Genomic DNA, 13,748 nt, shown 5'->3' on the forward strand with positions numbered 1-13,748 from the left:
CAGCCCTAATTCTACGAGAAATTGTTGGTATAGAATCCCATGGATTTAATAGATGCGTTTGCAGCGGTGTGATGCATTTTCTTAAAAAAAAGTATCCCCAATCATTGCAGAAGGTGAAGTTCTTCTATAAAACAGACATTGGAAACTGTCCAATAAATTAATCTACATCCCGATGTCAGTGCCAGGGGCAGAATATGCAGACGACTTGTCAGTGTATTGTCCATACTGGACGTGTTCACACTCTGCTGGAGTAGAAGGGTCCTCAATTGCAGAGCAGCAGCTGCCAGGCGCCCAGGGACAGTTAAGCAGCAGAATTTCTCTGATGTCTGGCTATTGTAGATTAGAATCGGAGGTGAACGAATTGTGCCATCAGACTCAGATCTGTGTGATCTGTTAAAACAGTCCACACACAGATGAGAAATTGTGTGAATAAACCCCCTATACTCAGTCCTCATCAGAGGCAGCGAGCAGAGCTGCCTGCGCCTCGCCGGGGTTATTGGAGCTCAGCTTCCTGATGCCGATGGTCACATCTCCACTCAGAACATTTCTCCTTCTCACACACCTGAAACACAAGGAGTTTCCATTACTGGAGTTGCACAGATAAAGTTTAACGGAAGAGCAGATATTTACTGTGGAGTTTTCTGACTGAAAAAAAAAAAAAGGTTTTGGTAGTTTTTTTAGGGGGTTTTCTTTTTACACTTTTTCTGTATGGAACTTTGGCCACTGAATTATATGAAGCAGAAACAAAGTTTGGAGAGTATTTTCTGGCACAAATCCCCATTTCTTTTGCCAGATGCTCTGACTCTTTTTATCCACAGGAAAATGCAGCTATAATCAGTAATAGGCTCCAAAATCCTCTTAGAAAAAAACCTCAGTGTCAACCATCCCACAAAGAGTAATCAAACCTTTAATACTGGGGTGTAGTTTTATTTACATGCAAATTAGAGGGGTTCAGAGACCCCCACCGATTGCTCACACCCTCCCTTCCCCAGGTCTCGTGGTTAATATCTCCTACTGCTTCAGTACTGGTGTGATGTGCGCACAGCCAGGAATTATGTGCTGCGCTCTTCACAGATCTGTGGAGGTTGCCGACTCAGGACAAAGCAAACAGGGAGGGATCCAAATAGCTGGATACAAAACTTCAGCTTAATATGGACCCCACAGATCTGCTTGTTATTAAAAGGTCACAAAAATATGGAAAAAAAAAAGTTTCTCTTTATTCAAATGCATCAATATCTGCCCGGAGGTGAATGCGCCACCGCGCTGATTCTGTCTTATGATCCGTCGCCTCCCAGTTGTGGATGGTATCGGTACAAATATCCTGGTTGTTGGATCCGCTGCTGCTGGGGGATTTATTAGCTCTGGTTCTCATGCTCGATGCAACTGATCACTACATAGGGTGTTTTGTAGGAAGCTTATGAGGGTTAAGGATGATGGGAGTGATTCATTAATGATAGAGATGGGTAGACCAGATTGTGAGCTCTTCTATACAGAGATGATAGGATTGATATCACGGGCGATTTAGAATTCCTTCAGAAAACAATATTTTCATCTTTTTCTTTTGCATCATTTGTAATCCAAACCCAAGTTTGTTTTCAAAAATTCAGAAGACGACGTGCAAATCTTTCCATCGTACTTGGTTTTGGCTTACAAATACTAATGCAAAGTACTGACCAGAGTCGTGAGCCAGGAGGCCATAAAGTGGTCAGACTTTGTTACTAGGCACAGATGATAGGAGTGATATATTCTGTGTCCGGAATACAACAAAGTAATAAGACAGAACATAATAATCCCTCACACTTACCAATACACCAACGAATAATTAATGGCGATAATCATCCAGGACACGGCGTAGTGCCAGCAGAAGCACATGGTGATGAACATGATATTGTCGTGATCCTTCTGGTCCCACTCAGGGGCTCCTCCAAGGGGGTACAGCACAAATGCAATCTACAAGAAGAGCAGAACGACTGAAGCGTGGCGGGATCGCCCACAGTGTGTGATGGTACAAACGTCACCAACCTGCCAGAACCAGGACCCCTGCAGCATTGCCAGACTGGAGCGGAACAATTCCAGGACGATGTTATCCCTCAAAAACACTTCAATCATAATCCCAACAGACCCTCCGAACACGGCGATGAGAAGCAGCGAGTGAATGTGCTGGTCAAGAGGTGGACGGTTGTGGACATGATAATAGAAGAGGAGGCCTGAAAGAAAATCACCCGGTAATACAATGTTGTATTTTGGTTTCTGGAGAGGAGCAGCACATTTCACCCAAGATCTCAAATAACTTGTGAATTACAGCAGTATATCAGATTAGGAGAGTGCAGCATAGAGAAAGCGTTATACATTACACCGCAGACCCCAGAATCATCCAAACTGCAAACTGTTCATAATCTCAGGTCCCACGGCCCCCCCATCACGCAGCTCATTCTACTTGTATTACATACCCCTGCCCTATAATCTCTGGTTCTACGTTCCCCCCCCCCCCATCATGCCGCTCCCGCTTCTTCTATTAGATACCCCTGCCCTATAATTTCTGGTCCTACGTCCCTCCATCACACAGCTCCTGCTTCTCCTTCTATTAGATAACCCTGCCTTGTAATATCAGATTCTACGTTCCCCATCACGCAGCTCTCGCTTTACTTTCTATTAGATATGCCGCCACAGACCAGTGCTTACACATTATACAACATCTGTAAATGGAATGGTTGGAAGCACAAGACCCTGTATAAACAAGGATGTGCGGTCGACAATAACGCAAACTATATGGGAAAGAAGGATTGGTGTCAGAAGCCAGTCTGCACATTCACGATGATTGCTGTACACAAACTGTCCAAAAATACCCTTAAAAACAAAAATTTATGTACAGTTTGTGATGTGAAAGCTTCAGCCTTGTGGATGCAGTTCTGGATGGATACTGTAAAGTCACATTCCCATCTTAGTTCTGTATGACAGATCAGAAAAATATGCCATAAATGTCTGATTTCTTACCTTCAATGAAGACCGCTAGAGCCAAGGACAGGCGGTCCAGGCCTCGTGGAATATTCAGAGGGAAGTACGTCAGGATGTCCACGACGCCGGAGAGCCCGTAGAACAGGTACATGGTTGTATGCTGCCAGTTCATAAGCTTCACCCAGCCGTGCTCCTCGCCACTCACCAGATGCATGTGAGGACCGTCCGGGACAAACTGCTCAGCCAACATCCCTACATGGAGAGAGGGACCAGAGAAGCCTCCAGGAATGAGACTTGTGCTCGCTGTTATAAAACTTTGCCATAGATGTAATTGCAAATTCCAGAGATACAGTTAGGTCCATATGTATTTGGACAGAGACAACATTTTTCTAATTTTGGTTCTAGACATTACCACAATGAGTTTTAAACAAAATGCAGTTGAAGTTCAGACTTTCAGCTTTCATTTGAGGGTATCCACATTAAAATTGCATGAAGGGTTTAGGAGTTTCAGCTCCTTAACATGTGCCACCCTGTTTTTAAAGGGACCAAAAGTAATTGGACACTTGACTCCAAGGCTATTTCATGGACAGGTGTGGCAATCCCTTCATTATGTCATTCTCAAGCAGATAAAAGGCCTGGAGTTGATTTGAGGTGTGGTGCTTGCATTTGGAAGGTTTTGCTGTGAAGGACACATGCGGTCAAAGGAGCTCTCCATGCAGGTGAAACAAGCCATCCTTAAGCTGCAAAAATAGAAAAAATCCATCTGAGAAATTGCTACAACATTAGGAGTGGCAAAATCTACAGTTTGGTACATCCTGAGAAAGAAAGCACTGATGAACTCATCAATGCACAAAGACCTGGGCGCCCACGGAAGACAACAGTGGTGGATGATCGCAGAATAATCTCCATGGTGAAGAGAAACCCCTTCACAACAGCCAATCAAGTGAACAACACTCTCCAGGAGGTAGGCGTATCAATATCCAAATCTACCATAAAGAGAAGACTGCATGAAAGTAAATACAGAGGATTCACTGCACGGTGCAAGCCACTCATAAGCATCAAGAATCAAAAGGCTAGACTGGACTTTGCTAAAAAACATCTAAAAAAGCCAGCACAGTTCTGGAAGAACATTCTTTGGACAGATGAAACCAAGATCAACCTCTACCAGAATGATGGAAAGAGAAAAGTATGGCGAAGGCATGGTACAGCTCATGATCCAAAGCATACCACTTCATCTGTAAAACACGGCGAAGGCAGTGTGATGGCTTGGGCATGCATGGCTGCCAGAGGAACTGGGTCACTAGTGTTTATTGATGATGTGACACAGGACAGAAGCAGCCGAATGAATTCTGAGGTATTCAGAGCCATACTGTGTGCTCAGATCCAGCCAAATGCAGCCAAACTGATTGGTCGTCGTTTCATACTACAGATGGACAATGACCAAAAACATAAAGCCAAAGCAATCCAGGAGTTTATTAAAGCAAAGAAGTGGAATATTCTTGAATGGCCAAGTCAGTCACCTGATCTTAACCCAATTGAGCATGCATTTCACTTGTTAAAGACTAAACTTCAGACAGAAAGGCCCACAAACAAACAGCAACTGAAAACCACCGCAGTGAAGGCCTGGCAGAGCATCAAAAAGGAGGAAACAGCGTCTGGTGATGTCCATGAGTTCAAGACTTCAGGCAGTCATTGCCAACAAAGGGTTTTCAACCAAGTACTAGAAATGAACATTACAATTATTAAATCTGTCCAATTACTTTTGGTCCCTTTAAAAACAGGGTGGCACATGTTAAGGAGCTGAAACTCTTAAACCCTTCATCCAATTTTAATGTGGATACCCTCAAATGAAAGCTGAAAGTCTGAACTTCAACTGCATCTGAATTGTTTTGTTTAAAATTTATTGTGGTAATGTCTAGAACCAAAATTAGAAAAATGTTGTCTCTGTCCAAATATATATGGACCTAACTGTACATCTCAAGAGAAGACTCATAGTGGAATGTCTTAACTAAAACTGGGGAAGAGAATGAAAGTGCACACTGCAGTCCCTACTGAACTAGGACCTCCTGCCGTGAACAGGTAATTACAGCAGGGTGTGCACTGAAAGCCAGCCACTAAGTCTAGGATTCGTATACTCAGAGGCAGAGAAGCACAGCTGCCTCCTCTGTTCACAAGAATCTCAGACATTCTGGAGCCAGTGTCGAGCTATGAATATTGGGGACTGCATAGATCCAATATTTATGGGAGATATATTTTTTGGCGTCATGACAAATTGATTAATTTAACACATTCACTCACATTACTATGAGGCCAGCCTAGCACCTTCAAATTAATATCGGCCAGACAGATGACGATATATATGCCATGCTTCTCAGCTATGGAAATCAAACGTCATGATAGGAAATATTACATTAATGTCTCCTCCACAGGAGACGATATCCTGAAAGTTGGTTATTTCATAATTTTCTAAAGACCTAGCAAATTCCACAAGCAGCCCCCCACATGAGCTCTCCAAGGAGCGTTATATGGGCATAACCTTGATCTAATAAAATCAGAGTTTGGGTTTTTGTGATTTGTCAGTTCTGGAAGACAGTGCTCTGTGGTTCTTTCCGTAGTTCTCAGGAGAGTTTCCCTCTGCTAAGCTCGGAGCCATTTCTTTGACACAGGTTTAGTACTTCTTTTGTTATTCCTTTTATTACATTTAATTATATATACTGCATTATTTTGTTCCCATTCTGTATCATCTTTGTATATATTTTATAAACACTGCCTACTTGTGGATTAAACAGATTCAAAATAATGTCTGTAAAGCCCTGTGGAATTAATGGCGCTATATAAATGAGTAAAATAAATAAAATGTAATGGTTCTGTTTCTCTTGCTCTACAAACCACACTCTGAAGCCATACACTACTGTACGTGTAACGGATGTCCAATCAGCCTGTATAAACTATTGGTGGTGGCAACTAGTGTTTTGTGGGTTATTGGGAAGCTTATATATACAGTTGTGTGAAAAAGTATTTGCCCCCTTCCTGATTTCCTATTCTTTTGCATGTTTGTCACACATAAAATGTTTCAGATCACCAAACAAATGTAAAAATTAGACTAAGATAACACAAGTAATCACAAAATGCAATTTATAAATGAAGGACTTTATTATTAAGGGAAAAACACAATCCAAACCTACATTGCCGTATATGAAAAAGTGATTGCCCACGCCCTAAAAAATAAATGGTTTATCACAACTTTGGGAAGCGGAGTTCAGTTTCCCTAGCCACACCCAGGCCTGATTACTGCCACACCTTCTCTCAATCAAGAAGTCACTTAAATAGGACCTGCCTGACAAAGTGAAGTAGACAAAATGATCCTCAAAGCTAGACATCATGCCAAGATCCAAAGAAACTCTGGAACAAATGAGAAAAAGAAATTGATATCGATCAGTCTGGAAAAGGTTAAAAAAAAATTTCCAAAGCATTGGGACTCCAACGAATCACAGTGAGAGCCAACCAAAATTACCCCAAAAGCTCAGCAATGACTGATCCAAGAAGTCACAAAAGACCCCACAACATCCAAACAACTGCAGGCCTCACCTCAGTTAAGGTCAGTGTCCATGACTCCAACATAAGAAAGACTGGGCAAAAATGGCCTGCACGGCAGAGTTGCAAGACTAAAACCACTGCTGAGCAATAAGAACATAAAGACTCGTCTCAGTTTTGCCAGAAAATATCTTGATGATCCCTAAGTCTTTTGGGAGAGTACTCTGTGGACTGACAAGACAAAATCATAACTTTTTGGAAGGTGAATGTCCCATTACATCTGGCGTAGACGTAACACAGCATTTCAGAAAAGAAACATCACACCAACTGTAAAATGTGGTGGTAGTGTGATGGTCTGGGGCTGTTTTGCTGCTTCAGGACCTGTAAGACTTGCTGTAGTAAATGGAACCATAAGTTCTGCTACCATAAAATCCTGAAGGAGATTGTCTGGCCATCTGTTCATGACCTCAAGCTGGAGCACACTTAGGTTATGTAGCAGAACAATGATCCAAAACACCAGCAAGTACACCTATGAATGGCTTAAGAAAAACAAAATTAAGACTAGTTAAAGTCCTGACCTTGATCTGATTGATGCTGTGTCCTGACCTTAAAAAGGCGGTTCATGCTCAGGAACCTCCAATGTGACTGAATTACAACAATTCTGCAAAGATGAGTGGCCAAAATCCCTCCAGAATTGTAAAAGACTCATTGCCAGTTATAATATACGCCTGATTGCAGTTGTTACTGCTAAGGGTGGCCCAACCAGTTGTTAGGTTTAGGGGGCAATCACTTTACCACACAGGGCCGTGGAGTATTGGATTTCTTGTTTCCCTTAATAATATTAGACCTTCATTTAAAAACTGCATTTTGTGATTACTTATGTTATGTTTGTCTAATACTTACCATACATTTGTTTGGTGATTGGAAACATTTAAAGTGTGAGAAACATGGAAAAGAATAGATCAGAAAGGAACTGTATATATATAAAAATCAAGAAAAAAGGGCAACACTACCAAAATAATACAGCGGGTGCAAAACCTATTCAGCAGTGTCCAAACAGCCAAAATGACATAAGGCTTGACAAAGACGGGTCGCCGTTGAAACGTTGCCATCTGAGGATCAGTAAAGTATCCACTTTTTTCACATTTAATTTGAGTGCTGCCTATTTTTTTTCCATCTAATATATAAAGCTCAAAGTGTGTATGTATGTGTGTATGTCCGGGATAGGCATCCGCACCGTCGCAGCTACAGCCACAAAATTTGGCACAGTCGCACGTCTGGACCCCGAGAGCGTCCTAAGCTATGTTGTGAGGCGAAATTTCAACCCCGCGCGTTCCAATTCACCAAACAATTTTGCCCCTGTCTACATACTGGGGAAAAAGTGTGTGCGCGTCAAGCCCCGCCCCTCATTGTGATGTCACAATGCCCCGATTTGCATACTGGGGAAGCAGTGTGTGCGCGCCAAGCCCCGCCCCTCATTATGATGTCACAATGGTTGCCATGGCGACGCTGATGTCAAAGGTTGCAAGCCCCGCCGCTGCTCATTATGATGTCATAATGGTTGACTATAAGATGGAGGATGTGTGATGCGTATATGGGCACCGGACTATGGGATGGAGGATATGTATGATGGGTATATGGGAACGGGACTATGGGATGGAGGATATGTATATGGGCACGGGACTATGGGATGGAGGATATGTATGATGGGTATATGGGCACGGGACTATGGGATGGCGGATGTGTATATGGGCACGGGACTATGGGATGGAGGATGTGTGATGGGTATATGGGCACTGGACTATGGGATGGAGGATATGTATGACGAGTATATGGGCACGGGACTATGGGATGGCGGATATGTATATGGGCACGGGACTATGGGATGGAGGATGTGTGATGGGTATATGGGCACTGGACTATGGGATGGAGGATATGTATGATGGGTATATGGGCACGGGACTATGAGATGGCGGATATGTATGATGGGCATATGGGCATGGGACTATGGGATGGAGAATATGTATGATGGGTATATGGGCATGGGACTATGGGATGGAGGATGTGTGATGGGTATATAGGGACTCGACTATGGGATGGAGGATATGTATGATGGGTATATGGGCACGGGCCTATGGGATCGTGGATATGTATGATGGGTATATGGGCAGGGGACTATGGGATGGAGGATAATTATAATTTTCTATAACTAACCACAGTTAGTTACTATGCCCGGGCAGCGCCGGGCTCTTCAGCTAGTATTATATATATATATATATATATTTTTTTATGTATGCACATACATACATACATACATATATATATTGGGTACGGAAGGTATTCAGACCTCTTAAAATGTTTCACTCTGTTTCATTAAGCCATTTGGTGAATTCAAAAAAGTTCTTTTTTTTCTCCTACGCTTTATTGGGGGACACACAGACAGTGGGTGTTATGCTGCCGGCCACTAGGAGGACACTAAGTAAACCAGAAAAAAAGTTAGCTCCTCCCCTGCAGTATACACCCTCTCGCTGGCTGAGATTTCTCCAGTTGGTGCTTAGTGTCTAATGTATAGGAGGCACTTGGGTCTGGTTTCAGACCCCACCGTTTTTATTTTCATTTTTGATTTTCTGTAATTTTTTTTTAATTTTAATTAACGGAGTGAAGGGGGCGACGGTTCATTTCTACGGCCTGCTCTCCCCCGAACCAACAACAGGCAAGCACGCGGAGTATACCTCCCCGTACACTTTCCTGCGATGAATGGGGCTGATTCCTCTGACGATGGTTCCCTTACGGTCGGTACTCACGGATACGAGGGCAAGCGCAACATGACGAAGCACAAGAGTGCATGGAGAGGACTTGAGCAGCGCTTTTCGGATGCCCTGAATCAGCCCCAGAGAGCTCTCCATCACCCTGCCACAGGGTGGATCGATTGAGCAATACCCCTTTAAGACCTCCTCCAGCTCTGCTACATTGCCCGGAGGATGAGACACCTGCAGCTGGAAGACCCCAGACAGTGCGACCTGCCTGAGCACAGGAGTGGAGGTATGGGATCGGGTCCTTGTCCCCGGGAGAAGCCCTGACTTAGCGTCAGCAGCGGTACACTGGTGCTCGGTAGCGGCCCCCCTGCTCGGCGCTTACCGCGGGGAGACCAGAAATTTAGTCCCCGGCTTTTCCGGCCTACTAGGCCGCAATTTAAATAGCGCCGCCCTCGCAAGCGCCGCCCCCTCCCCACCCACAGCGCCTACTGCGGGTAGGCCAAAAATGTAGTCCCCGGCTTTTCCGGCCTACTAGGCCGCAATTTGAATAGCGCCGCCCATGCTAACATCACCGCCCCCTCCTCTTGGCGCCTCTCATTCCTTACGAGACGCGCAATTCTAATCTTGGGGGCCATGTCTTTTACCTCAGCCTGCTCTGGACAGCCGGATACCGGGTGACACCACAGGGCCAACGCTTTCCTCCCGGGGGACACAGCACAGGACCGTGGACCGCATCCGCCCTCAGATTAAAGCTTAACCCCTTCCTGGCACATTCCCTGCAGCTGCAGACAGACTCTACCGTTAACTCTTTCAGGAGCGCTATGTCTCAATCTAAGGAGGCTAAATGAGCTGCTAAGAAGCACTGTGTTTTTTACCTTGTGTACCACTTGCAAGTCTGCCTTACCCAGTGCACAGACTAATCCGTTATGCACGGACTGCGCCCCGGCCTGCGACCCAGCCTACGCTCCAACGCCCCTCGCCGCCGCTGCTGACGGGCCTCCTGCGTTTAGTACCCCTGAGTGGGCTGCGTCCCTGTCACGGTCGGTGGAGTCTCTGACCCAGGCTATATTCTCCCTCCGGAAGAGTCAGAAAGCGTCCTTACCTCCCGAGGAGAGCTCTGGCGTCGGCCAGGAACCATCCACCAGCAGGGGCCATACTCGTTCAAAGGATGGTCAGGTCTCTAGAAAGTGGACCTATGACGCGTCCCCTAGTCACGTTCGCGCCTCAGCATTGGCGACTCCTGTCTCTCGCGCTCCCTCTCCAGAGGTTCACAGCGAGCACAACTCTGAATTCGAATCTGTCACGTCAGCCCCTCAGAATCCCCCAACTGATCAAGAGTCGCTTGATTCTCTTATAGAATCAGTCAACAGGATTCTGAAGTTGGATGAGGAAAATATTCTCGCTCCAGCACACCCCATCTCATTTAAGAAAACCAAGCGTGTGCGTAGGTTATTTACCAGCCATCCGGAGTTTAAGGAAATTGTCCAGAAACATAGGGATCGTCCACATAAGTGGTTCACAGGGCAAAAGTCTACTAAGGATAAATACCCTTTTGATCCAGACCTAATGAAGGATTGGTTACAGTTCCCTCCGGTGGACCCTCCTGTATCGCGTCTTGCTACTAAAAAACGCTCCTGTTTCTGAGGGTTCCTCAGTCAGAAACCCCTCCGATTGTCAAATTGACTACCTTGCCCATTCAGTTTTTGAAGCTTCAGGAGCAGCGTTTTTTCCATCTTTTGCGGCAATTTGGGTCACTAAGGCAATGGCCGCTAGGGCAGAAGTCTTGATTACTTCCTTCGGAGGCAACCACTGTCGCCAGGCAGATAATTCACACAGCGGACTTTCTAGCAGACGCTTCTTTTGATGCCGCCAATTGCACGGCTCAAAATGCCGCTAATGCGATCTCCATTAGGAGAGCCCTATGGCTCCGCGGCTGGCGGGCGGATGCCACATCTAAAAGATCGTTGACTTCTCTCTCCTTTCAAACAGGTCGTCTTTTTGGAGAGAAACTGGACCAGCTCATTTCTGATACTACCGGGGGAAAAAGTAAATTCCATCCTCAACAAAAGGGGCTGTTCAGCCGTTTCGCAACCGACAGCCGAAGCGTTTTTGATCTTTTTGCAACAATTACGGTTGGCCCTCCTCTTCCGGATCAGGTCGGTCCCCGCGCGGAGACAGAGGCTCCCAGGTCTCCAACAGACCTAACCGCTCTTGGAAGCCCAGGCCTAGGGCTTCTGGATCTAGGGGAGCCAAACCTCATAGATCTACCTAATGACTTGTTGCGGTATCCGGCGGACACCGACAAAATTGGCGGTCGCCTACTTTCCTTCAGCCACACCTGGCTCACGGTCGTCTTTGACAAGTGGGTCAGGGAGCTGGTATCCACTGGATACAAGATAGAATTTTCTTCTCCCTCTCCAACTCGGTTTTTCCTTTCCTCTCCCCCCAAAGGAAAAGACAAGAGCCTTTCTTCGGGCTGTTCAGGCTCTGCTAAGGGACGGAGTTCATCATTCTGGTCCCTCTTCACGAAAGGTTCAGGGGATTTTATTCAAACCTTTTTGTGGTTCCAGAAAAAAGGACGGGGCGATGCGACCCATTCTGGATCTCAAACTGTTAAATCAGTTTGCCAAGGTACGGCGATTCCGAATGGAATCTCTCCGATCAGTTGTCGCTTCCATGGAAAAAGGAGAGTTCCTAGCATCCATCGACATCAAGGACACTTACTTTCACATTCCGATCTGCCCGTCCCACCAGCAGTTCCTGCATTTTGCAATTCACGAGGAACACTTCCAGTTCGTTGCCTTGGCCTTCGGACTCGCCACCGCCCCCAGGGTCTTTACCAAGGTCATGGCGGCTGTTATGGCCATTCTCCACTCTCGGGGAGTGGTGGTACTGTATCTGGACGACCTGCTCATCAAGGGTCCGTCCCTTCCAGCCTGCAAGGAATCCATGGATATAACAGTAAATAAACTTCGAAAAGTCTTTCCCAAAACCGGCTCAGCAGACTTCCTTTTTAGGAATGATCTTGGACACTTCCCGCGGGTTGGTCATTCTCCCTCCAAAAAAGACCCAAGCCTTACAACAGACAGCGCAGACTCTTTCCCGACCGGCTTCTCACTCCATTTGTTTCAGCATGAGAGTTCTCTGAAAGATGGTAGCAGCAATGGAAGCAGTTCCATTTACACAGTTCCACCCCATCCCTTACAACATGCGTTGCTGTTAGCTTGGGACAAGAACCCGTTCTCCCTAGACCGTCTGAGCCTTCTGTCCCTGCGGGTCAGGCAAGCCCTCAGGTGGTGGACACTGAGGTCCTCCCTGAATCAAGGGAGGTCTTTTCTCCCAGTAAGATGGTTGGTAGTAACCACCGACGCAAGTCTTCTCGGCTGGGGTGCAGTCTTTCGTTACCACACGGCACAGGGTCGTTGGTCAACCCGAGAGTCACTTCTCCCCATCAACATTTTGGAGATACGAGCGATCAGATTAGCTCTACGGAGTTTCCACTATCTCCTCGCATGTCACCCTATCAGGATCCAATCCGACAACGCCATGGCTGTATCGTATATCAACTGCAAGGGAGGTACCCAGAGTAGGGTGGCCATGCACGTCACATCCTCCATGGGGCCGAGACCAACCATTCGCCCATCTCAGCAATCCACATCCCGGACGTAGAAAATTGGGCGGCAGATTTTCTCAGTCGCCAAGGCATTGCCTCGGGAGAGTGGTCTCTTCATCCGGAAGTCTTTCAGCAGATTTGTCATCATTGGGGGACTCAGGATGTGGATCTCATGGCCTCAAGACTAAACAAGGTTCTTCGACTCATTGCCCGATCGCGCGATCCATGCGCCATCGGAGCGGACGCCCTAGTTCTGCCATGGCACCGGTTCCGGCTCCCGTAATCTTCCCCCTGCTTCCCTTGCTTACGAGGGTCATCAAGAAGATCAGAGTGGAGGGAGTACCAGTGATCCTAGTCGTGCCAGATTGGCCACGCCCAGCATGGTATGCAGAACTAATACAACTAGTCGCCGACGTCCCCTGGCGACTTCCAGATCGCATGGATCTACTCTTGCAGGGCCCGATTTACCACCAGAACTCTGGGGCCCTGTCTTTGACGGCATGGCCGTTGAATCCTGGATTTTAGCACAGGCTGGGTTCTCTCACGACGTGATTTCCACCATGATTAGTGCTAGGAAGCCTGTGTCCATGCGCATCTATCACCGCACTTGGAAAACCTTCTTTTCGTGGTGCAAGGATCATGGTCGATCACCTCTGGTGTTTTCCATTCCGGCCATATTGGAACTCCTTCAATCCGGATTAAAATCAGGCCTTGCGCTTAGCTCGCTCAAGGGCCAAATTTCGGCCTTGTCAGGGCTTTTCCAACGCAAAATTGCCACCAAACTTCAGGTCAAGACGTTCATTCAGGAAGTTTCCCATGTGGCGCTTCCTTGTAGAAGGCCATTGGAATCATGAGACCTTAACCTGGTTCTCAGGGCCTTACAGGAGGCT

At 46.3% G+C, this 13,748-nt stretch overlaps 1 protein-coding gene across 4 annotated transcripts in view; it reads right to left on the reverse strand.

Annotated features, from left to right (window-relative positions):
- Positions 1-21: 21 nt before the first annotated feature.
- The window catches only part of TMEM45B (transmembrane protein 45B), a 165,414-nt gene continuing 151,687 nt past the window's right edge, over positions 22-13,748 (reverse strand). For all 4 annotated transcript variants that reach the window (XM_073570083.1, XM_073570080.1, XM_073570079.1 and 1 more), the window contains exons 3-6: positions 2,995-3,207; positions 2,023-2,207; positions 1,805-1,950; positions 22-562 (exon numbers count right to left, since the gene is read on the reverse strand). In XM_073570083.1, the coding sequence (XP_073426184.1) occupies positions 445-562; positions 1,805-1,950; positions 2,023-2,207; positions 2,995-3,207 (662 nt within the window). In that variant the 3' untranslated portion in view covers positions 22-444. The remainder of the gene's footprint in view (positions 563-1,804; positions 1,951-2,022; positions 2,208-2,994; positions 3,208-13,748) is intronic.

This window comes from Dendrobates tinctorius, unplaced genomic scaffold, assembly GCF_039654945.1.
Source record: "Dendrobates tinctorius isolate UK_male_01 unplaced genomic scaffold, ASM3965494v1 ptg000028l, whole genome shotgun sequence".
Classification (NCBI taxonomy): domain Eukaryota; kingdom Metazoa; phylum Chordata; class Amphibia; order Anura; family Dendrobatidae; genus Dendrobates; species Dendrobates tinctorius.